The sequence below is a fragment of the Oryctolagus cuniculus genome, chromosome 21 (assembly GCF_964237555.1).
Source record: "Oryctolagus cuniculus chromosome 21, mOryCun1.1, whole genome shotgun sequence".
Classification (NCBI taxonomy): domain Eukaryota; kingdom Metazoa; phylum Chordata; class Mammalia; order Lagomorpha; family Leporidae; genus Oryctolagus; species Oryctolagus cuniculus.
In genome coordinates, this window is record NC_091452.1 from 9,991,374 (window position 1) to 10,015,855 (window position 24,482).

General features: G+C 55.1%; 1 protein-coding gene across 14 annotated transcripts in view; it reads left to right on the plus strand.

Annotated features, from left to right (window-relative positions):
* RPH3A (rabphilin 3A) overlaps positions 1 to 24,482 on the plus strand; it is a 247,561-nt gene that overhangs the window by 161,575 nt on the left and 61,504 nt on the right. For 6 of the 14 annotated variants that reach the window (XM_051826562.2, XM_051826564.2, XM_051826565.2 and 3 more), the window contains 2 exons: positions 20,026 to 20,261; positions 23,616 to 23,706. In XM_051826562.2, the coding sequence (XP_051682522.1) occupies positions 20,036 to 20,261; positions 23,616 to 23,706 (317 nt within the window). In that variant the 5' untranslated portion in view covers positions 20,026 to 20,035. Of the gene's footprint in view, positions 1 to 20,025; positions 20,262 to 22,888; positions 23,184 to 23,215; positions 23,238 to 23,615; positions 23,707 to 24,482 lie in introns of those variants that run through there. The other 8 variants (XM_051826570.2, XM_051826571.2, XM_051826568.2 and 5 more) reach the window with 3 other exon arrangements.

The window sequence follows — 24,482 nt, forward strand, 5'->3', positions numbered from 1 at the left end:
ATAAGAGAAGGAAAAGCCGAAAAGCCCTCTGCCTCCCCCGGCTTGCCCTGGCTTCTGGTTGGCACCGAACAGCACACCCGAGACATGGTCTCTGATCCAGGATGGAACAGTGCTGCTGGCAGAAGGGGACGAGTGGCCCAGGGAACCTGGTCTCCTGGGTTCCACTTCCAGCATTGCATAACATGATTTCCATTCCATAACATGATTTCCAGGCCAGCAAAGCCAGTATCACCTGGAAGTTAGTTACTAGAAATGCAAATTCTTGGGCTTGGTTGCAGATATACTGAAGGGGGTGCTGGGCACCGAGCAGTGCCTGAAGGAGCTGCCCTGGGAGAGGCTGATGCGCACTCAAGTTGAGACTGGCCAGCAGAGCTGGGACCCGAGAGGCGGGACTGCAGGCCCCTGGGGATTTCAAAACAGCTCAGTGCTTGTGCCCGCCCCAGAGTTTCCTCTTGCATCGCTTTGGATCGGGTCCTGGCACGGGCATTTAAAAACTACTCCCCAGGTGGTTCTTGGGGGCAGCCAGCGTGTGGCCCTTTGGACAGGCCCCACTGGTGTGGCTTTGGCGAGTCAGTTCACCTCAGGGGTCCTCAGTTTGTCATCTGTAAAGTGGGTCCTAAATATCCCTTCTTATGTGGCTCACAAGAGAATCAGGAAGCTCACGATAGATGCTGTGCAGGGCGTCCGAGTGCTGAGCTGGTGGGGGAGTTAAGGAGGTTTCCTAGCACGTGCTGGTGTCCTGTGGTTGTTTCTGACCGTTGCCTCCTGGTTGCCTGAGCCACCTCTTGGAATGAGGACCATGAAGTCTCAAATGCAAGAGGGGGTGGGCACATATTCAAACCTTCCAGGCTGTGGTTGGCAGTGAGGACTTCAGACTGGATTCATTGTGACTCAGAGCGCGTTTGCTATGGGCCAGCCCCGTGCCGGAGGCTCTGCCTGCCTCATCTCATTGCGTTCTTCCTTCTGTTCTGGGGAGAAGGTATAATTATAGTCTCCATTTTTTTTTTAATTTTTGACAGGCAGAGTGGACAGTCAGAGAGACAGAGAGAGAAAGGTCTTCCTTTGCCGTTGGTTCACCCTCCAATGGCTGCCGCTGCAGCTGGCGCACCGCGCTGATCCGATGGCAGGAGCCAGGATCCAGGTGCTTTTCCTGGTCTCCCATGGGGTGCAGGGTCCAAGCACCTGGGCCATCCTCCACTGCACTCCCTGGCCATAGCAGAGAGCTGGCCTGGAAGAGGGGCAACCGGGACAGAATCCGGCACCCCGACCGGGACTAGAACCCGGTGTGCCGGCGCCGCAAGGTGGAGGATTAGCCTATTGAGCCACGGCGCCGGCTTATAGTCTCCATTTTTAAGACAAAGAAATTGAGACACAGAGTGCTGAAGGAGGGTTTTGGGGGTCCCAGGCCAGCAAGGGACAGAGCCAGAACTAGAGCCAGGGAAACGTGAGTTAGCTGCTTCCTGCCAAGCAGGTCCCCAAGCTGAGCACGGGCTGGCTTCCTAGGAAAGGCACATTTTAAAATTTAAATATTTAAAAATGTATTCAAAAGACAGAGAGAACTCCCCTCCACTGAGTCACTCCTCAGCTGCCTGCAACAGCTGGGGCTGCACCAGGCTGAAGTCAGGAACCTGGGACTCATGTGGGTCTCCCACATGTGCGTCACAGAGCCAACCACTCGAGCCAGCATCTGCTGCCTCCCAAAGTGTGCATTAAGAGGAAGATGGAATTGGGGCCAGGACTCAAACCCAGGCACTCCAGGAGGGGACGCAGGTGTCCTTAACGGCACCTGACCACTGCAGCGAACACCCGCCCCAGGAAAGGTGATTGTCAAAGAGAGGTGCTGGGGATGGTTCCCGGTGCACCAGGGCAGCATCACACCCCCACCCCTTAACTCTGCACTGTTGTCCTTAACACACGGCCTCCTCCTGCTGGCTTCCATTCTGTGTCCTAGAGAGTTAGTTTGCCGTGCCCGGCTTCCACATCCCCAAATCGGCAAGAACCAAGGCTTGATGTTCAGATGCAGCAAGGCCATGCAAACCCAGACCAAAACCAGGGCCACATCCCCACGAAGCCCCGGCTCTCAGGGAAGGGGCTCTCCATCTGCTCCTCCCTTTCTTCAGAGTGAGCTGGAAACCAAGGCTGAGGAAGCTCGCCCCTCACCTGTCCTCCATGTCAATGATGGGGACTTCCCGTTACCCCCAGACACAGCCCCACTGGGGCTCATTTTTGTTGTAGACATGGAGCGGGCAGCGTGGCTTGGGGTGACCTGCTTGCACCCACCCCCAGCTCACCCTTCGTTTGCTGCAAGCCTTTAGCCTCTGAGCATGTTCTGTGGATACCAAAGACGGAAAATGCACTTAGAAACCCGTTTGCTCCCAGCCTGCTTCACTGTCTGATCAGACTGCAGAAGGGTGGCGTGTGAGATGACTCCTGCAACTTCGCTCTCCCTGCTGGATCCCAAGCCAGTGTGCTTGCTCGTGGCGGGTTTTTGTTCATCTGTTTTACCTCCCTCTGCCCCCACAGAGGTGATGGTGGAGGAACGGGCTTGCAATGCACCTCGGGTTTCTTGTGGGAGAAGTTGGCCCAGAAACAAGCCCTAATGACAGTGCTTTGTGTGCCTCTGATGCTTTTCCTCCCAAATTGCCTCTTTGCACCAATTATCGCATTATCTGCCCCTTGCCTATACCGCACTCTGAAAAATAAAACAGAAAGCAGACCAAGCAACCAGGCATCTGCTTCACTTGCATATTCCCCTTTGTGAGAGGCAGAGAGAAAGGCAGAAATACTTTATGATTCTAGAACTGCATATATTATATATATATATGCATATTTCAATATTTTGTAGAAGGAAACCTTAAAATGTTTGTGGGGAAATGGAATTAAAAGATAAATTTATTTTGGTGCAAAACATTTTGAAATGAATGCATAGTAATATGCATTTCCCATGAATTTTTTGAAGTATCCCCCACATATATGTATTATATTTTATTTAATATGCTATCTGTTTTAGGTATAATACATATCTTTAATACATACTTGTATATATGTATGTGGATCTATGTGGATAGACAGATGGCTAGATTGAGAGACAGAGATGATGAATAGATGGGTGGATAGGTAGATGGAGTCAGTTCTCATTACTTGCGGTAGTTATGGTCAGCAAAGTTGCCACACACAGTGACTTTGTGAATCCTGTACCCCTGCTCCTAGAGGAAATTCAGGGTTAGGTTCCTGCCAGCCCCTGGTCCCAGCATCTTCATCAACCGATCCATGCATAACCTTGTGTTGTGTGGATTTCTGTTGCGAGTTGCCTGACTGCTGGTTCATGAACATGGAACTCATGGCCACCAGCACCGCCACTCCTGCCTGAAGGAAGCCTCCCCAGCATAGGGCACATCACCGCCTCCTTGCACTGGGGACTCTACGCAGCACTCCACTATTATGTTTGGGGGCCACTGCTAACCAGCAGAATCACCAGTTGAGAGAACCGTGGCGCTAAACAGACCTGAAAAGGAGACTCAACTGCGAAACGAGGGCTGAAACCAGAAGTGTGGCTTTGGTTTGGCTTTGGCTGGAACATACGCATTGGACTCCTCGGATATTTTGATGCCTCATGTGTCTGTAGGACTGAGAGAGTGTATTGACTTGGGAAGACAAGCAGTCTTTAATGAGCAGGAGCATTTGCAAATACAAAATCCACAAATGAGTGCTGACCGTGTGTAGGGGTGCATAGCTGTATGGATTGTGACTTCGCGAGTTGCAAACTCAACTGACCCGGCTCTGAGTGATACCGCAGGACATCGATTGGCCAATGTCATTGAGGAATCCACAGTGTGGTAGAGGCATGATGGGATCTAGAGGCTCAGTAATGGCTTTGGGGCTGAGTTCTGCCTTTGTGCTAGGCTGCCTTTGCTCTCGGGAGACTTATTCCACATCCCAGGTCCTCTCTGAGTCCAAGTGTGTCTCATCCCAGCATCAGCTCAGCAGGGAAAAGAAGGCGGGGAACCTCTTCCCTAAGGCTGGGGTCATGTGACACCCCCGGAGCAGAGTCCTAGCCAGCCCCATCAGAACACCACGTGCTCAGATTGGGAACCAATTGTTCCTTGAAGCGTAGTTGGGTGTTGGTAGCAGGAGAACAGGGAACAGATGCCCTCTCCCCACACTCCCACAAGACTTTCAGTCGATGTGGGGAGCAACTCGGACTAGACTGTTACTGGAATTAAGACTTATTCTATGCATCTGCTCTCCCACAATATGGCGCTGAGAAGGGAGTAACAACTTCTATGCAGCTGCCTCTCGCCAACTTGAGTGATGACCTGCAGGAGCTGATCCTGCTCCTGATTGGAGGAGAGCAGCGTACTCGGCGTGTGGGTAGCAGAGTTGGGACTGGCGGAGGAGGACTATAAAGGAGGAGAGAGACAACATGCACCAGGAACATCTATCTGAAGGAACACCTGTGCAGCCCCCGAGAGAGCCGGCCGGCGGTGTGCCGCTCCCCCGCGGAAGTGGGGAAGGTGGCAGGGGGAACCGCCCTTCCACGGAGGTGGAAGGGACGGTAGCCAACCCGGGAAGAACCAGCAGCAAACCCGGGGAGGGCCGAGCAGACAAAAGAACAGCGCAGGGTCCTGTGTCGTTCCTCCACGAAGACGGGGAGCGACAAGTCGAGGACTGTGTCCGTGAACTATGAGTTGTTCTGAATTCCATGTCCACTAAAAATTCAGAGAAGTGGGGCCAGCGCCATGGCTCACTTAGTTAATCCTCTGCCTGCGGCGCCAGCATCCCATATGGGTGCTGTTCTAATCCCGGTTGCTCCTCTTCCAGTCCAGCTCTCTGCTGTGGCCCGGGAGTGCAGTGGAGGATGGCCCAAGTGCTTGGGCCCTGCACCCCATGGGAAACCAGGAGGAAGCACCTGGCTCCTGGCTTTGGATCAGTGCAGCGCTGGCCATAGTGGCCATTTGGGGTGTGTGTGTGTGTGAACCAATGGAAGGAAGACCTTTCTCTCTGTCTCTCTCTCTCACTGTCTAACTCTATCTGTCAAATAAATAATAATAATAAATAAAAATAAAAAATTCAGAGAAGACATTATGGGACAGGTGGGAGTTGAGCTGGGATTTGCGGGGTTAAATGGAGGAACAGGAGCCTTTCAGGGCTCAGGAAGAGGCTTACTGCACCATCCCATATTATCCTGGTGGTCTCTCCTGCAGGGGCCTCCAGGAGGAAAGTGTGAATCAAGTTATACATGGCTGGTGGGCTCCAACGTTCAGTGTATCAGCCACTGATCCCCCCCCAACACACACACACAAACACACACACACACACACTCCTTCATAAATTCACTAAAACCTGGGAGAGGGAGAAAAAGACCCAGGTGTTGCTGTCTGTGGTCCTGAACTGCGGCCCTGGCACACTGCTGACTTGTCCACTTTCCTCAGGAGTAAGTCTAGTTTGTTGCTCATCTTCTGCTTCATGGAAAATATGTGCCGTTGACCATGCCCATGGAAGTCAGTCTCCCAGCAGGGAACAGATGGCAGTTCAAACTGTGTCATGGAAAGAGAGTTTAGAAAAGAGATGGAGGCATGAACAGGAGTCTGGAAAACCAACCATGGGTAATGAAGCAGCCTGGGGCCAGAATCCTAGGGAGCTGCAACCACCCCGGACACAGAGGGAGAAGAGAAGCAGCATTGCCAGAGTCAGGGGGGAGCGGGAAGGGCCTCCTGGGCAGACCCAGGACCACTGTGGAAGGACACAGCCAGCCCAACATGGTGCTGCAGAGAGGAGCTTCCTCTGCCCGCTCCAACCAGCATCCCCTAGGGCTCCCTCCCGGACAAATCCAAATGGAAACTGGAGCAAAACGGAGCCAGCTGAGGTCAGCTCCTGGGGGTGAGCCTGGGGAGGACAAGGGTGAGGAGCTGATGCGTGTGGGCGAGCAGAAGGCACGGCTCACTGCCCATGTCAGTTACCCTGCTGCATCATCACAATCACAAGTCACCCTAAACATGAAGGGTTTAACACAGCAGTTACCTGTTCACAACTCCATAACTGGGGGTGGAATCAGTTGTGTCTGCTGGGCTTGCCCTGGGCTTCTCACGCAGCTTCAGTAACCCAGGCTGAGCCTTGAGGGCTGGGTAGAACACGGCGGTCTCCCTCCTGTGACCGGGTTTAGCTGGGGTCTTGGCTTGGGGACCTTGGTCTTCCTCAACAGGGAAGATTGGACTCCTACATGGTGGTGATGCTCCAGGGGACATGTGCCCAGGGACAAGCATTTTCAAGCCTTTGCTTGCCCACTGGCTGAAGCAACTCCAATGCTAATCTCAGAGTTAGCATGGGAGAGGTGACAAAATGTGGAAGATGCGTTCTTTGGGGGACATGAATCTGCCTTGCCACCCTGCTACACATAGAACCCCGGTTTCACACTTTTGCTCATGGCTCCATACACTTTTATTTTTTTGACAGGCAGAGTGGACAGTGAGAGAGAGAGAGACAGAGAGAAAGGTCTTCCTTTACCGTTGGTTCACCCTCCAATGGCCGGCGCGGCCGGCGCACCGCGCTGATCCGAAGGCAGGAGCCAGGTGCTTTTCCTGGTCTCCCATGGGGTGCAGGGCCCAAGCACCTGGGCCATCCTCCACTGCACTCCCTGGCCACAGCAGAGAGCTGGCCTGGAAGAGGGGCAACCGGGACAGAATCCGGCGCCCCGACCGGGACTAGAACCTGGTGTGCCGGCACCGCAAGGCGGAGGATTAGCCTAGTGAGCCGCGGCACCGGCCGGCTCCATACACTTTTGACAGCCCCGTGTAAGACCCTGAACATTAGGATGATTGCTAGAAAGTCAGCTGTCGAGGGCGTGAGTGTCCACATCTGCCCCAGTGCAATGCCAGTGCCTCACCTGCTGGAGTGAGCCGCTCGGACAAGATGAGAAAGGGAAGCAGCTTCAACTGAGTTTTGGTGTGATGCACTCTCCCCTCCCCCTCAGGCTTCCGATCAGGGGATGAATGGTGACTTGTCGGTGTAGCTTGGAGGTGTCCTGTGTGTGGAGGAGGAAGAGGACTGAACATGGTGCCTGGCACATGGGGTTTGAACACTGGCTCTGCTGTTTGATTAGCTGGTGGTGCTGGGCTAGCTCCTAGCTTCTCCATGCCTCTGTTTCCTGCTCCAAAGTGCAGCTCGTGACTGAGTAGGGAGTGAAGGTGGATGCCCCTGTGCTGTGTGCTAGGCTATGCAAAGCTGTTAGCACCGTGATTGAAGTGGATGAATGCCCTCTCTGTGTCTGTTCACCAGGGCTTCAGTGAGAAGGGAGATGCGAAGCAAGAAGGGGACAGGGATGCTTCAGGGTCAGGCATGTTTGTGTTTGACTCCCAGCTCCACTACTTCTTGGCAATGATTGAATCCTGGGGAAAATCAGTTTGTAAACCTCGGCCATTTTTAAAGGTTTATTTATCTATTTGAAAGTCAGAGTTATAGGGCTGGCATTGTGGTATAGTGGGTTAAGTCACTGCTTGCAATGCCAGCATCCCATATATGCACCAGTTTGAGTTCCAGCCGCTCCATTCTGATCCAGCTCCCCGCTAATGCTTCTGGGAAAGCAGCAGAGGATGGCCCAAGTCCTTAGGCCCCTGCACCCATGAGGGAGACCTGGAAAAACTCCCGGCTCCTGGCTTCCGTCTGGCCCAGCTCCAGCTGTTGTGGCCACGTGGGAAGTGAACCAGTGGATGGAAGATGTCTCTCTGTCTTTCCCTCTCTATAATCCCACCTTTAAAATAAATAAATCTTGTTCAAGAAAAAAAGAAAAAGTTACAGGGAGAGAGGGAGAGACAGAGATATCTTCCATCTCCTGGTTCACTCCCCAAATGGCAGCAACAGCCAGGGCTGCGCCAGGCTGAAGCCAGGAGCCTGGAACTCTACCGGGTCTCCCACGTGGGTGGCAGCTTCTACTGCTTTCCCAGGCACATCAGCAGGAAGCTGGATTGGAAGTGGAGCAGTCAGGACTCAGAACAGCACCCATATGGGATGCTGGTAGGACAAGCAGTGGCTGAACCCACTGCACTGCAACACTGGCCCCAACTTTTCTCTCTTTAAGAAGGACTCAAAGGTGTCTCTTTGTAAGCCTTGCATACACCAATGCACACACATCACTGGGTGTAGTTCTGGCACACAGCAGGTAATAAAAACCATCACAGCCACCGTTAGCAGCTTCTATATCCCAGAGACAATGGCAAGAATAACTCACTCCTCTTCTTGCACCATGAACCTGGCCCTGTTCTAAGCCCTTCAAAGATGTCGACCTTTTTAATCCTTCCACACCCCCATGAAGTAGCTGCTCTCATCACTAGTATTAACATCCCTGCCTCATATAGGATAAAGCAAGACACAGAGAGGGTGGGTACCTGTCCCACCGTCACACAGCTGGGAGGAGGCAACGCTGGGGTCTGAGCCCTAGCGGCTTGCACCATGGCCTCTGTCCTCTACCTCTCTGATGAAGGCCAGAGCGCCCACCTGTCCAGCTGAGCGTGAAGACCCAGCGCTTGGCAGATTGCAGCATTCACCACCCGTGCACCTGATGTTTTTATGGCTGCTTGCATGGGGGCAAGGGGAGAGGGAGAAGAGCATTGTGGTTCACTCCCGTTCTCCAGCCAGCGCCAGCCAAGGTTTTGCTTTCTGTTGCTCCCCCCTATCCACCTACACCAGCACCAGGAGGGCCTGGGCAGGGTAGGGCAGTGGTCGGAGGCAGACCTTCAGGATCTATTTCTCATGGGCCCTGGGGGAAGCTTTTCCCCATTCTGAAGCTGCCTTGGATTCCTTAGAATCCACACCCGGGGCAAGAGGCTGCAGCCGGCCTGTGTGAGGCAGGGTGTGTCCTTCCCTTGGGGGCGGCCCTGGGAACAATGTTCTTCTGGGGTTCGGATCCTTGGAAGAGCCCCAGGGTGACAGCTGGCAAGGTGGTGCTGGCTTGAGACTAGGTGTTCTCCACGTGCCCCGTCCAACCGCAAACAGCCTCGTGGAGCGGGGGTTGCTACGGCGCCCATTTCACAGACACGGGCGCTGAGGCGCTGAGAAGTGATCAGCTTGGTCCGGGTGGGTCTGTGCGCTCCTTGTCACTGCCCGGGGGGTGGGGTGGGGGAGGTGCCGTCCTGCACTGTGCACGGCGGGCAGGTGTGAGTGGGGGTGGTGCGTGTGCGTGCGTGTGTGTGTGGTGGGGCTGGCAGTAGTTGGGGTGCAGGTGTGGCAGGCGTGGAGTGACTTGGGAGGTGTGGGATGCAGATGGGCGTGGAGGGCGAGGGCTGTACGTGTTCTGTGTGACAGGATGAGGAGAGCAGGCCCCTTCCCCAGGCCTCCTTGTCTCTTCTTCATGACGAGGACGTCTTCCAGAGCAGTGGGCGTCCTGGGCAGCGCCCTTCGCTCTCTGTCTTCTTCCCAGATGCTCGTTCCCCCTGCTTGATAAGAGGCGCAGGCTACGTCAGGGAGTGAGGGGGAGGCGTCCCACGCACAGGACAGAAGTCAGTGACCATGCAGCTCTCCAAATGCAGGAGGGGCCGCTTCAGGAGGGCACAGCAGCCCAGACCTGTGGTTTTGCTGCTTGTGCTTGATTACCCGCAGTGATGTGGAACTCATTACCTATCAAAGTAGCATGGCCCCGTTTTGATGGCTCTGGTGGTTGGAAAGCTGATCCTTATCTGAAGCCCAATTCTCCCTTATGGTGGCTGCTCACTGACTGGTGCCAGGTCTGGCTAGGTGGCCACGTTGTGAGTGGCTGTGCAGAGTAAGAGCTAGGTGCACTGGTGTCAAAGGAAGACAGGCCTGGGTGTGTGACCTGGTGGGTCCCCTGTTCTGGCTGGTGATCTGGGGTGAATGACCTCACCCTTGAGAGTCTCAGAGGAGGGTGGTGACCTGGGCTCCATGTGCAGCCCCGTCATCTCCAGCTCTGGGCCCTGGGAAGGTCACCTCCCTCTCCAGGCCTGGGGATGTGGGGGGGAGGTGAGGGCGAATGGGTGCAGGAGGGAAAGCAGAGCCTGGAGCCGTCCTCCTGACCACAGCTCTGACCCTCAGCAGAGGCCACGGCCAACACACGGAGGCCTCCTCTCCCCATCTTCCCCGCTGGTCTTCTGCCATGGCTCCTGTTGGACAAACCTGACCAGAAACCAGGGCCGGGGGCATGGGGTGCATCCACGTGGACCACCCTCCCAGGGTGAGGTGCAGGTGCAGTGCAGGTGTGCAGAGAGCAACCCAGCAATGCTGCCACTGCTGCCCACTTTTGTCCTATACAATCTGCAGATGCCTGTGTTGAACCGAATGTTGTGTTTGCCCAAACAGGAAATAGGAGGCTGATCAGTCACCCAGGGTTAAGTCCTTGGATATCCCACCTGTTGCCAGTGTGACCTTGGTGAACGAGGGCCTCGGTTTTCTCATCTATAAAATGGGGGTGTTATGGCTCGCGTCTATGCTCTGTGAAAATGCCCTTCAAATGAGAGGATCATGGCTGCTTCTATTTTTATTTCTTGCTTATTTAAAGACTTACTTATGTATGTGAGAGGTAGAGTCACAGAGAGAGAGGAAGAGACAGAGAGGGATATCGTCCATCGTCGCTTGCTCCCCAGATGGCTGCAAAGGGCAGGGCTAAGTCAGTCCGAAGCCGTGAGCTTCATCTCCTACAAGGGTAGCAGGGGCCCAAGCACTTGGCCATCTTCCATTGCGTTTCCCAGGCCATCAGCAGGGAGCTGGCTCAGAAGCAGAGCTGCCAGTGGCTTTCCCTGCCATGCTGCGACACTGTCCCGGCTGCTTCGGGTTTTAGGGATGGGACAAGTGCCCCTCTCTGCTCTGACGGAGCAGCCGGGGTGCTGTGTGTGGCCCCCTATGGCCTGGGTGCTGGTGCTCGCACAGTCCAGCTGACTTTAATCAGAATAAATTTCCTTGCCGGCTGGGCCTGCGCGGCAGCCAGGGGTCATTCAGCTGAATGTTTTAATACGCAGACCCGACTAATCCCATTTGCCGTGTGGGGCCCTGCGTGTCTGTTCGCGAGCACGAGAGCAGGACTCAAGCCCTGGTTATCCTTTTCTTCCTTTCTCAGTGAGCTGGCTCGGGGAGAGAGAGAGAAACTCAGTTAATGACAGAGCTCGGGCCACGCGTGGGGCCTGAGGAGTCGCAGTGTGGGCAGTGTGTGCAGGATTTTGATTTGTGGACTCTGGGGTCTCGGGAGCCCCATAGGAAAAGCCTGGGCTTCTACCAACTTCTCCCTGGGGAAAACCAGCTCTGAGCCCCGTGCTTGGACTCAATTTGGGTGCGTGCCCTGTTGAGACTCGGCGGCTGTGTGTCCCTGGGCAAATGCCTTCACCCCTCTGGGTTTCAGTCACTCAGTCTGAAACGCTGGGTGTTGAGAGATTCTTTGTGCAGGGGCCAGAGGAGGTATGGCCTGCGAAACACGGGTGGTGCTTCCACGCGGCCAAGGCCGCAAGGTTTTGCCGTGGATACTAAAGACAACCACGGCACCCGGTGTGTCCTCCTTGCTCTGTTACTGTTACGCTGTGATTTCCAAGATCAACCTCCACGGGCTTACTCTGGGTTCGAGAGGCCTGAGACTTCGCATTCGGGTGCCCAGCCTGGATGGACTCTCCCCGGTGCCTTTGGGACATCGTCTTCCTTTCACTTGACGTGGGGGTGGGGGTTGGTGCCAGGTCCTCGCTCAAGGACTTCAGGTTCATGATCTCCTCGAACCCTCCAGTTCCGGGTGGAGATGGGTCCTTCTCTTGTTCCCTCTATACGGACGTGGAAACTGAGCTCGAGAGAGGGACTTGCCCAAGATTCCCCGGCTTATCGATGATGGAGTGGGCTTGGACCCCGAATCCATCCCGTTAATGTGACCAGGCTGCCAAGGGCAATGGGGTCAGAGACTTCAGATCTGCTGAGAGAGGGCTGGCGGCTTGGTATGCTGTTGTTGGTCTATAGGTGTGGGGACCATCACTGGGCCCCACCCTCTCTCTTCTTCCCTGTCTCCCCTCCTCCCTGTTTTCCAATCACCCTACCTCCCATCCCTAGGAGCGGTCCACTCCCTGCATGTCTGTCACAGCCTCTGAGCCGTCATTTCTTCAGTTCCCTCCCCCTCCCCCTCCATCCATCACCTATGTCTCGTACCCCCCAGCTTCCCCGTCAAGGTCCCTTTTCTGAAGAGACAACCCCACTGCCCCAGGCAGAGCCATGAGCTGTCTGCTCCTGCAAATAGAATCCAAACTATTTCTAGAAATGCACACACACATGCGCGTGCACACACACACACCAGAGTCTTTTCAGAGGAGGGAAAAAATTAGCCTCTGTTTTTAATTAATGCCAGCTCTCTCATTCTGACTTTTAATACTGCCACCTCATTTGTCTTATTAAGCACTTAGTTTTGCTTTTAATTAGTGTTGTTTATTGTCGCTGAATTTTAATTGTCAGTGCGAGGTGTCTGCAGGCCTTGGTGGGGATGTTTTTGGGATGTTTCCCACTCCCCGAGGAGCTTGGATGGTGGTGCCTTGGAGGTGGGGGAGGCAGAGTTTCAAGTGGAAGATGTGTGTTTTTTCCTCCAGGCATCAGCCGGTTCTGCTTGCCTTTGGGATCCTTGTATGCTCTGATGTAGATGGGTCTCACCCTGAACACACACAGGGTTGTAACAGCAGAAATCCAATTTGGATTTGACTTGAGAAAAACAACCAGCAACCCGGTAGTCAAAAAGGTCATAGGGTACATTCAGGAATGGCTGGATCCAGCATTCCAACAGTGTCACCGGGAATCGGTGTCTCTGCGTCTTCAAGCTCTGCATTCATCCTCTGGTCTTTTCCATGTGGGAGAAGATTGATAGCCATTACAGGCTTCTACTCTACCAGCTTAGCAGCCCCAATGCAAAGAGAATGCTTCTTGCTACTTGGTTCCAGCAAAAGTCTTGGGGCAGACTTTCATTGGTCCAGATAGTCCAGTCACATGACTATCCCTGAGCCAATCAAAACAGCCCAAGTGTTACACAGAAAGCCTCATGACTAACTCACATTCAAGGGGTGGAGCAATAGACTTCGTCTCTGGATAGAAGGAGCTGGCAGGTGCATGGACACAGGAAGGCAGGAATGGGACAGGATTTGTTGCAACCAGTCTACCCCATGTGCTGTGAGTTCCTGACATCTCGTTTCCTAAGCGAGGTGAGAGATAATGGGGCCAGATTCACCATTAGGGAACAATGCTGATGGAGGTCATTTGGAGCACTGTGGCAAGCTATAGGGGCACCTAGTGCACTTAAAATCGCACCCTCATGTTATGGTCACTTCTGCAGGTGGAGAGAGAGAGCAACAATGGGTGACAATAGTGATGATGATGACAGTAGTGACAATGACGAATGTTTCCTGAGCACATACCATGTTCCCGGTGCCGTGTCAATTCTCGCCTGCATCTCCAAACCTTACTCCTCACCACAGTGCTAGAGACCACGTGAGAGAGTGATTAAGCATGCAACCAACATCTGGCATCAGATGTTGTGGGTACAAATCTCCCAGCTCTGCCAACCACCGACTGGGTGAGCAAGTCACTTCCCCTTTAAGCCCCAATCTCCCCATCTGCAAAATGGACACAGTAGTGCCTTCCATAATGAGCAGTCAGGAGAATCAATGAGGTCACCCGTGGAAAGCCTTTAGCCCAGTGGCAGACACATCTGGAGTAGCGATTATGAGGCAGGCAGTGCTGGGCGACCACCTTGTTCTATTGACAAAGATATAAACCCCACAGGCATTAAGCCCCTGCCCAAGACCATGCTGCTCGCTGGTGGCAGGGCTGTGGGGCGGGGCTCCGTGCCTGCCTTGCAGCCTGTCACATGGGCACTGTGCTGGGGGATTACGCGAAGGCTCGGGGCGGGAGCCATCTGTTGTTGCTGGATGGCCACGGGAGAAGCACATGCAGCTGACCATCCGCTCGCAGGCTGGCAGATCTCTGTCCCTGTCGTGGGCACCGGCCAGCTCAGCGTGGAAGGAGCCACACACTGGCCACGCCAGCTGGCTTGAGGAGCAAGGAGGAGCCCACAGCAGCCTGCACTGTCTGGATGTGCCTGGGCCTGTGAGGGATGCCAGGGCGCCGGGGGGAGGGCACCATGGAGCACCAGCTCCCCCTACCAAGGGAGGAGAGCAGGAGACCACCATCGATCTTCCTCTTTGCTGTGCCAAGTGTCCTTGTCCAGGCAAGAGTGTACAGGAGCCCTAAGTCCCTGGCAAACAGAGCTGAACACACATTTGAGACCGAATCCAACGCATCCCACTCATCACTCCTCTGCCCTTGCGTGGCTCCAGCCTAGGGCCACCTCGGCAGTTGACACGTTGCCTGCTCCCCACCTGGCTGATCCCAGCACCCCCTTGCTCGCTCCTCTCCAGCCAGGCTGCCATCCTTGCCACGTCTCTAGTGGACCAACCACAGGCTACCCCGGGGCCTTTGCACTTACTCTCCCCTTTGCTTGAAGTGCTCTACCCCAGATACTCACGTGGCTCCGTCCACTATGCCATCAGTTCTTTGCATGATGATATCTCTTAGGAAGGCAAGCTCTGACCACCTATTTAACATCCTGCTCTTAATTCCTAATCCCCTTTCTGTTTGATTTTTCTCTGAAGCGTTCAGCAGTGATTCTGAGTTATCTGCCTTCCCACTAGAAGTCAAGTCCTGTGAGGATGGCAGTTTGTGCAGGTTTCTTTTTTTAAAAAAATTATTTATTTGTTTGAAACGCAGAGTTACACACACACACACACACACACACGCACACACACACACACACACACACAGAGGTCTTCCATCCACTAGTTCACTCCCCAGATGACTGCAACAGCCAGAGCTGCACTGATCTGAAGCCAGGAGCCAGGAGCCTCCTCTAGGTCTCCCACGTGGGTGCAGGGGCCCAAGGACCTGGGCCATCTGCTACTGCTTTCCCAGGGCACAGCAGAGAGCTGGATCGGAAGTAGAGCAGTAGGGACTTGAACCGGCGCCCATATGGGATGCCAGCACCGCAGGTAGCAGCCTTACCCGCTGGGCCACAGCGCCAGCCCCGTCGTGTTTCTTTTAATGCTGTACCCCACGTGCCTGATCTGGTGCCTGGCCCACCGCAATAGGAGGTGATCTAGAAACACCTTTTGATTCTTCTAATTTTCCAAGAGAAGCTGGCAATCTTCGTGTTTAATTAAATCCTGTGCTTTGGAGATATTGACTTAATTTTCCTTTAAAAAATACCTCGTGGGCCAAGCAGAATATTTTCTCAGCCTGGATCCTGTCCAGACACACTTTCCCTCCCCACCCAAGCCCTCTGTGTATGCTGTGCTTCCCACAGGGGGTCATCCAAGTGGGTTTTCCCAGACGCCTAATCGAGCAGCGATGTGCAGGACACAGGCAAAGAGGGAGGGGCAAGGACAGGGACGGAGAGAGGGAGCTAGCGGGGCACCATCCAGGCTGGTGGCGGCAGGTGCTGCGACAAAGCGTCTGTGGGTGGGAGGAGGCTGACTGTGGCGTTGAACTCTATGCAGACAGCTGCAGCTGAGGCTGGTTCCCTGCAGCACCTGCTGTGCCATGAAGGTCCCCTGCCAGCCCACCTGCGGGTCACAGTCACACACCTGTTGCGGCTCGGACACTACGTGGACCTCGAGCTGTTGGCTCCCTTTCTCCATGCCCTGCAGAAGAGCTGGGAGATGCTGGCAGGAGGAGCCGCCATTCCTTAGTGATGGATGCTCAGAGTCGTCAGGGAGAAGCAGAACCAAATGCGGAGGAGCGGGGAGAGCTCGGAGTGTGGTTTTCCCGGGATTGGAACGGGACCTTTGTGGCAGGTGCAGGTGGAGGGTGGTGCAAGGGTCAGAGCCGGGCTGTGGGGGTGGGCCTGGCTCTGACATTTCCGTGTGGGCTTATTTATTTTTCCTTTTAAAAATATTTTCCTTTTTATTTACTTTCATTTTATTTGAAAGGCAGAGAGAGGGAGGGAGGGAGGAAGAGAGAGAGAGAGAGAGAGAGACCATCTACCCATTGGTTCATTCCCCAAATACCTGCAACAGACAGGGCTGCTCTAGGCTTGAGCCAGGAGCCTGGAATGCAGTCCAAGCCTCCCATATGGGCAGCAGGGACCCAACTACTTGAGCCATCACCCAGCCCCCCAGAGTGTGCATTAGCAGGAAGATGGAACCAGAAACAGAGCTGGGCACTGTGATACGGGACTCAGGGGCTCTCAGTGGTAGTCTGGCTACTGCACCAAATGCCCACCGGCGTCTGTCCAAGCACGGCCTGCCAAGCTGTGCAACTGCTGAGGGGGGTTACTGAGCATGGGCTCAAGTAGGGCCCCTTGTTCAAAAATGATCAAAACTTCCAAGACAAAGACAGCAAAGCATTGAGCCCAGTGTGGGGTCCTTCTAAACTGGGGGACCTTCCACGCCCAGGGCTCGACGCGGCTGCCTTGGGCACAGGCCCTGGAGGCTGGCCCTGTATTAGAGATGCAAGGGCTGAAAAACTGCAGACCGAGTCCGACACTCCTGGCTCTCGCAGAGCAGGTAGAGGAGTAAGTCAATGCCTTCTCTAGTGGCAGCTGCAGGCCTGGATTTCGGCCACGGCCTTGGCCCTGTTCAGGCCGAAGCAAGCGCTGTCTCAGTCACCCAGTGAGGGGCTGGCTGGCTGGGCAGTTCTGTGTTTGTTTCTGAGCCAAGAGGTGGGAGTGCAGCCAGGGACCAGAGGACCAGGTCACCACTCCCCCAGCCAACAACCCAAAGCCCAGGGAGGGGTGAAAACCAAGGCGTGTGCTACAGAGTCGTGAGGACACACGGGGCCTGGGAGTCAGGATTCAAATCCCAGCTCCTCTGCCTGGTGGCTGTGTGATTTTGAGTAGGTGGATGAACCACTCTGAGCTTACATTTTTGAAAAATGCTAATACCACGTACTGCAGAGTAGGATTGGCAGGACTGAAGCAAATGATGGAATTTGGCACAAAGCAGCTGCTCACAAATGTGAGTCATTGTTGGATAAACTGTCAGAGAAACAGGAAAAGGGAATTATCTCTTTTTTTGCATTGAGAAGTAGACACAGAGTGGCAGATGGACAGAGCTCCTGTCCACTGGTTCACTCCCCAGATGCCCACAACAGCCAGGAGCCAGGAGCTCCATCCAGGTCTCCTGCGTGGTGACAGGAGACCAGTGACCTGAGCTCCCACCACTGCCTCCCCGGGTCTGCATTAGCAGGAAGCTGGAGTCAGGAGCAGGAGCTGGGAATTGAACCCAGGGCCTCTGATGCGGCACCTGGGCATCTGAACTGGGGTCTTAGCCACCAGGCCAATGCCTGCCCCCGAGATGGAGGTCGGTGCTCAGACTCAGCGACACCGAACCTCTGCAACGGCTCAGGCTGGGAGCCGCGCTGTTTATCTCGCAGGCACATCCATGCTTTCTGCCTCTGGTGCCACTGGGTGTCTTGCCCTCCCTCCTCCCCCCTGCGCTGGTCCTCCCTAGCACTTGGCCTCTGTTCACTGGGGGCTTTTCTGCCGTGGGCAAGGGGAAGGGGTGGGTCTGAAATCAGCAGACTTTCTCCATGTCTATCAACTCACCTTCCACGGGAGATCTTGGGTCAGAGAAATTCCTAGGGTTATATGCTGTCTGATTAGAAAAGGCCAGCGACTGTCCCTGGGCGGGTAGTGAGTGTGTGGAACACAGCCCTGCGGCCCTAAGCTTCCTGCTAGCCATGCGAGCTCAGGTCTCCCAGAAGCAGAAGCAGAGATGGGGACGCTTGTACTGATGATGAGCTCAGGGGATGCCCCGAGGAAGAACCTGCGAGGAGGGACAGAGGGAAGCAGGGCGTTGGAGAGGTTGACGCCAGCTTCAGCCCAATCCACAGGGAGTAATGCAGTCGGATGGCCCCTTGGCGCTGAGCCCCTTGCAGCCACTGGCTTTGGGCTGCTCCCTAGGGTGGCTGTGACCTCCTGGTTATCTGGGAACAAAGTAGCACCTACTGGCTGAGGGTGCTTCCCCGGGAGATGGTGCTCCCACGAGCCTGTGGTTGCTGAGGCTCCCAGAGGCTGGAGAAGCCGGCCTGCTGCAAGGGGGTCTGCCCGGGGCATCAGCAGGGTCCATTAGGCCCCTTCCAGCCCCAGCCCAGGTCTGCCCGAGACACCCAAGCCCCTTCCCCTAGGCCAGTTTCTCCGGTTCTTTACACAATCGACTGCTCAGACAGTTCCATCTCCTGGCCCAGGCCTGGTAGACTGGGATGAGCACTGGACAAGGAGTCCACTCCTGGGATGTTAAATGCACCAAGAACACTTAGGGCCCAAGCTGAGGCTTTTGGGGTCGGGGTCCGGGTGTGCACCACCGAATGCTGCCGGAGATGGCGGGCGGCCGAAGGGCAGCAGAGTTCAGAGATCAGAGTTCCTGGGAGCTGTGAGGGGTCTGTGTCCCTTGCCCCAGACCCTCCTGCCTCCCGGGGTCTGCCAGGGGTGGCGTTTTCCCAGCTGCCTTGAGTGCAGGATTCCAGGCAGCAGAGGCAGCCTAAGCCCTGGGGGCCGGAGGCTGTCTGTGCGCGGCAGGGGCTGGAGAGAGCCCGGGAGGGGGCCCTCGGGGGCCCCAGGAGAGCTGCTCAGCTCTCACACAGGCGGTGACGAGACATTAGGGCTCTCTTCAGCGAATTTCCTTGGCTGCAGGAGCCAGCGCTGCTGTCTGTTTTTGAAGCAGAAGCACTGAAATGGGCTTGTGCATCTGGGAGCTCACGTGAGCTGCTCAGTAGCGGGTGATGTGTCTTTGGGGTAAGGGGTCTCCTGTCCCTCGCGTGCAGCCCCAGCCCCCTCGAGCCTCCTGCACGCTCACGTTGCATCACTCCAGGGGCTGCAGGGGTAGGAAAGGGAGTTTGCTCTGGGTTCCTGCCGCTTCACAGGAAGCAGGACTGTGCTGTAACAAGACCCGCAGGGAATCAGCACACTGGCCGTGCCCGTCTGCTTTCTCGTGCTTCTTAAATAATCGATGCCACCTCCTCGGGCTCTGGCCCCACACTCCTCGGGGCAGCCTTCCAGGGGGAGGCTTGGAGAGAACACAAACCTGGCCCAGTTCAGCTGGACAGGCCGAGTGTCAGTGCAGACCCGCTCACGCGTTCAGCAGGTATTTATTAAGTGCCTGCTGTATGCCAGGTACTAAGCTAGATGGTGGCGATGAAGGAGCAAAGAAAACAGAAGTTCTGCCAGGTGTTGCAGTTCTGGTGGGGGAATTCAGACGCTAAGGAAACAACACAATATAAAAAAGTTTTTAAAAATAGTATATATTGGCCGGCGCCACGGCTCACTAGGCTAATCCTCCGCCTGCGGTGCCAGTACCCTGGTTCTAGTCCCGGTTGGGGCACCGGGTTCTAGTCCCGGTTGCTCCTCTTCCAGGCCAGCTCTCTGCTGTGGCCCGGGAGTGCCCAGGTCCTTGGGCCCTCACCCGCATGGGAGACCAGGAGGAAGCACCTGGCTGCTGCCTTCGGATCGGCGCCGCAGCGCACCGGCCATAGCAGCCATTTGGGGGGTGAACCAACGGAAGGAAGACCTTTCTCTCTGCTCTCTCTCTCTCACTGTCTAACTCTGCATGTCAAAAAAAAAAATAGTATATATTTGAGTGGTATTAAGTAGAGTCAGAGTGGAGGGAAACAGAGGGGACATCATGGAGAAGCTGCTGCTTTACCTTGAGTGGTTGGAAGGATACAAAGGAGCCAGTAGATGGGACCCCAGTTAGAAACAGTGCATTCCATTGTGGGATTTCGCTACGAGTTTATAGCTGCTCTTGCCCAGGGAGAGAACTACGCCCGATGAGGGATGAGGGATGTGTTCATTCGTTCCTCTACGATATCTGTTTTACCGCACACACACAGGTCCACAGGTGCGGCAGCACGCTTCATGAAGTCGGTGGGAAATGGAATGAAAAGATGAGCTTCATTTTGGTGCCAAAGGTTTTCTGAGATCTGGGACAGGTGTTTGGTGCAGCAGTTCTGAGGCCATTTGGAAGCCTGCATCCCACACTGGAGTGCCTGGCTCTGGTCCCCACTCTCTGCTCTCCATTCCAGCTTCCTGTGAATGTACACTCTGGGTGCTGGCTGTCGCTCCCCGTCTTCGTGGAGGAACAACACAGGACCCTGCGCTGTTCTTTTGTCTGCTCGGCCCTCCCCGGGTTTGCTGCTGGTTCTTCCCGGGTTGGCTACTATCCCTTCCACCTCCGTGGAAGGGCGGTTCCCCCTGCCACTTTCCCCACTTCCGCGGGGGAGCGGCACACCGCCGGCCGGCTCTCTCGGGGGCTGCACAGGTATTCTTTCAGATAGATGTTCCTGGTGCATGTTGTCTCTCTCCTCCTTTATAGTCCTCTTCCACCAATCCCAACTCTGCTACCCACACGCCGAGTACGCTGCTCTCCTCCAATCAGGAGCAGGTCCTGCTGTTTATTGGTTGAACTGGAGGCAGCTGTGTAGAAGCTGTTTCCTCCTCTCCCAGCGCCATATTGTGGGAGAGCTGATGCATAGAATAAGTCTTAATTCCAGTAACTTAGTCTAGTCCGAGTTGCTCCCAGTTGCTCCCCACAGCTGGCAGGTGACGGCTCAAATTCTTGGGTCCCTGCCATCCACGCAGGAGCCCTGGATGGAGTCCCAACCCCTGGCTGCTGCCCTGGCTGCTGCAGGCATTTGGGGAGTGAACCAGCAGATAGATAGAAGGTCGATCTCTCTCTGAGATGAATAAAGATTTCTTTAAATTTTGAAACTGATGCATGTGGAAAAATTCATATCATGAAAGCTACACATGGATTTCAAGAACTTTTTGCACCAAAATTTTGAATTCCATTTTTCACAAACTTTTAGAAGTCTCTTCCTATCTATTTTATGACTTCATGTTATATACCTGAATATATACAATAAAATTTGTTTAAAAAATGAACAATTGAAAAATCAGTTGAGTGGTCAGGGAGGCCTCTGACAGATGATTTTTTTAAAGATTTATGTATTTATAGGGGCCGGCGCTGTGGCTCACTTGGTTAATCCTCCGCCTGCAGCACCGGCATCCCATATGGGTGCCAGGCTCTAGTCCTGGTTGCTCCTCTTCCAGGCCAGCTCTCTGCTGTGGCCCGGGAGGGCAGTGGAGGATGGTCCAAGTGCTTGGGCCCTGCACCCGCATGGGAGACCAGGAGGAGGCACCTGGCTCCTGGCTTCAGATCAGCATAACTCCAGCCGTGGTGGCATTTGAGGGGTGAACCAACAGAAAGAAGACCTTTCTCTCTGTCTGTCTCTCTCTCTCTCACTGTCTAACTCTGTCTAAATCTTTTTATTTATTTATTTGAAAGCATGATAGACCAAAAAAAAAAAAAAAAAAAAACCAACTTCCATCCACTAGTTCACTCCCCAAATGGCTGCAACAGCTAGGGCCGGGACAAGCTGAAGCCAGGAGCTGGGGACTCCATGGGGGTCTGCTACACAGTGGCAGGGGCCCCCGCACTTGGGCCACCTTCCACTGCCTCCTGAGGTGCGTCAGCAAGGGGCTGGATCCTTCGAGAACGGGCCCGGAGGTGGGGAGAGTGAGCCGAGCAGTCGTGTGCAGGAAGGTGCCGGGCTGAGGAAGAGCAAGGGAAATGCCCTTGGGATGTAGAGGAGACAGAGGAAGGCCTGGGGGCAGGGAAGAGGGGTGCGCAGAATATATACACACATCCAGAATGCATTACACATTCTTTAAATCATTTCATATTTCAATTATCGCAGGTTTTACTCTAGGAGGACAGCTGCTATGAACAGCCCGAACGTGTCTGGGTACACAAGCGGTTGTTGTTGGGTGTAGACGTAAGGAGAATTCTTGGGCCATTGAGTAGACAAATGTTTGGCTTTAATGGATGCTGCCACACAGTTTTCCAGGGTGCTGGTGCCATTCGCTCAGCCTTATTGAGATATAATTCCCATAGCGTATGAATCACCCGCTTAAAGTGAGCCATCTGGTGACCTGTAGTAGATCTGTAAGCCTGGACGTCCACCGCCACCATCGATTTTAGGACATTTTCATTATTCCCTGGAGGCTCTTGCACCTCCCTACCTCCCTCGGCCCCTGGACAACCAGGGGTTTACTCTTCATCTCTTACAGATGGAACCCGCTGTGCGCACGTCAGTGCCCCATCCCTTATGACGTAACAGCTCTGCGCACGTCAGCGCCCCATCCCTTATGACGTAACAGCTCTGCGCACGTCAGCGCCCCATCCCTTACGACGTAACAGCTCTGCGCACGTCAGCGCCCCATCCCTTATGACGTAACAGCTCTGCGCACGTCAGCGCCCCATCCCTTACAACGTAATAGCTTTGCACACGTCAGTGCCCCATCCCTTATGACGTAACAGCTCTGCGCACGTCAGCGCCCCATCCCTTACGACGTAACAGCTCTGCGCACGTCAGCGCCCCATCCCTTACGACGTAACAGCTCTGCGCACGTCAGCGCCCCATCCCTTACGACGTAACAGCTCTGCGCACGTCAGCGTCCCATCCCTTACGACGTAACAGCTCTGCGCACGTCAGCGCCCCATCCCTTACGACGTAACAGCTCTGCGCACGTCAGCGCCCCATCCCTTACGACGTAATAGCTCTGCGCACGTCAGCGCCCCATCCCTTACGACGTAACAGCTCTGCGCACGTCAGCGCCCCATCCCTTACGACGTAACAGCTCTGCGCACGTCAGCGCCCCATCCCTTACGACGTAACAGCTCTGCGCACGTCAGCGTCCCATCCCTTATGACGTAACAGCTCTGCGCACGTCAGCGCCCCATCCCTTATGACGTAACAGCTCTGCGTACGTCAGCGCCCCATCCCTTATGACGTAATAGCTCTGCGCACGTGAGTGCACCCCTGCACTGCGTGGCCTTTCACGTCTGGCGTCTTCCCCTTACGAGGTCTCCAGGTCCGTCGTCTGCGCCTGCCTCAGGGCTGGGCACCACCGCACACCACACCCGGTCTACACGTTCCTCGGTTGGTGAGCGGTGGTTGTCTCCGCTCTGTGGCTGCTGTGAGGAAGGCGGCTATGCACATCTGCTCTCGCGTCTCTGGGACGCGAGTTTTCGTTTCTGCTGGTAGATCCCTCAGCGTGAGATGGGTGGGCCACGTGGTCCCTCCCTAATCCTGCTGGGACTACTTTTCCAAGCTGGGGGATGCTTTCCGGCTCTTTCTGGCCTCTGCGGGGAGCAGAGACTGACATGGGACCAGGACAGGTGCGAGGAGACCACGGAGGCTGTGACAGTGCAGGCGCGGGACGGGCTGTTGAGGTCAGGCAGACTCTAAATCTACCCAAACGACCAAGCCAGGAGGATGCAGGTGGAGGGGTTGCATGACAGGCTTCAGAAAATCCTGGATTTGAGGAGGGAACTCTGACTTGGGCCCTCCTGGACACGTGGCCTTGTGGCAGCCATGAGGAGGAAGACCCTGGGTGTGAGGGAGGTGCTCTCGGCTCTCGTCCACTTCCTGCCACTGGACAGCCATGACTTCCAGCAGAGCCCAGGGTTCCTCACCTGGGACAGGGACACGCTGCATGGGGTTTGCTTTCTTCCCTGTGTCCCCCGTGCACAGGGCCTGCAGTAGGGACCTGAGAAGTGACAGGAGACCACATGCCGAGGTGACACCCTGTCTGGGTTGCTGTTTTGCAGGGACACAGGACTCAGCCGCCATGACCGACACCGTGGTCAGCAACAGCTCCAGCCGTTGGATGTGCCCCAGTGACCGGCCCCTTCCAACCAAGTAAGTCCCGGTGCCTGTGTTGAGTCAGTGGGGGCCTGACGGTTCCACACTTGAAAGAATGAGGGGAGGGGCAGCGAGGAGAGCAGTGGAGTTTCCTGCCCTGCGGTGGGAGAGAAGGAGCCGCTGCAAGCTGTGCCACGCAGGCTCGGCCTGGCCTCGCTGCTTTGCCAGTTTGGTATAAGAAGATCCGGTTCTCCATGCCCCAGACAACAGGGGGTGTTGGGGAGCACGAAGGCCCCGGGGTGAGAGCCACGCCCGGGCTCTGGCTCTGGGCTCCAGCGGATTTGCTCTGGCCACAGGCAGACCACTCCCTCTCGTTGGGCCTCCGTTGGCAGCATCAATCAGACAAGGAAGCCAGACAACACCAGAGGTTACACACAGGCAGGACGCGAGCTGCAGAAATGGGTTTATGACGTGAGGCCTAATTATGTAAAACTTAGGAGAGTTCACCCGAAAGGCCAGATTTACGGCATTTCTCAAAAACTTTCACCGTGGGAGCCCGGTTTTACCATGCCAGCAGGGCAGCAGGAGTTTGACCAGCTGCTGATCTCCTTGCACTGGCGCGAGCTCTGCGGTTTTCCACAGGCCCCACCATTCCCTGTTGTGTCTCCAGCACCTAACCTACGTGGGACATTTAAGTTCCCACTCATCCCTTTTGGTTTCCATGGAACCAGCGACCTCTCAGTCTCCTGAACTCTGCCCTATGTGGCTTCTGTGCCAGACAGAACCCCGCAGCCCCCTTCAGAGTGACTGAGTGAGAACGTGCTCACTTTATT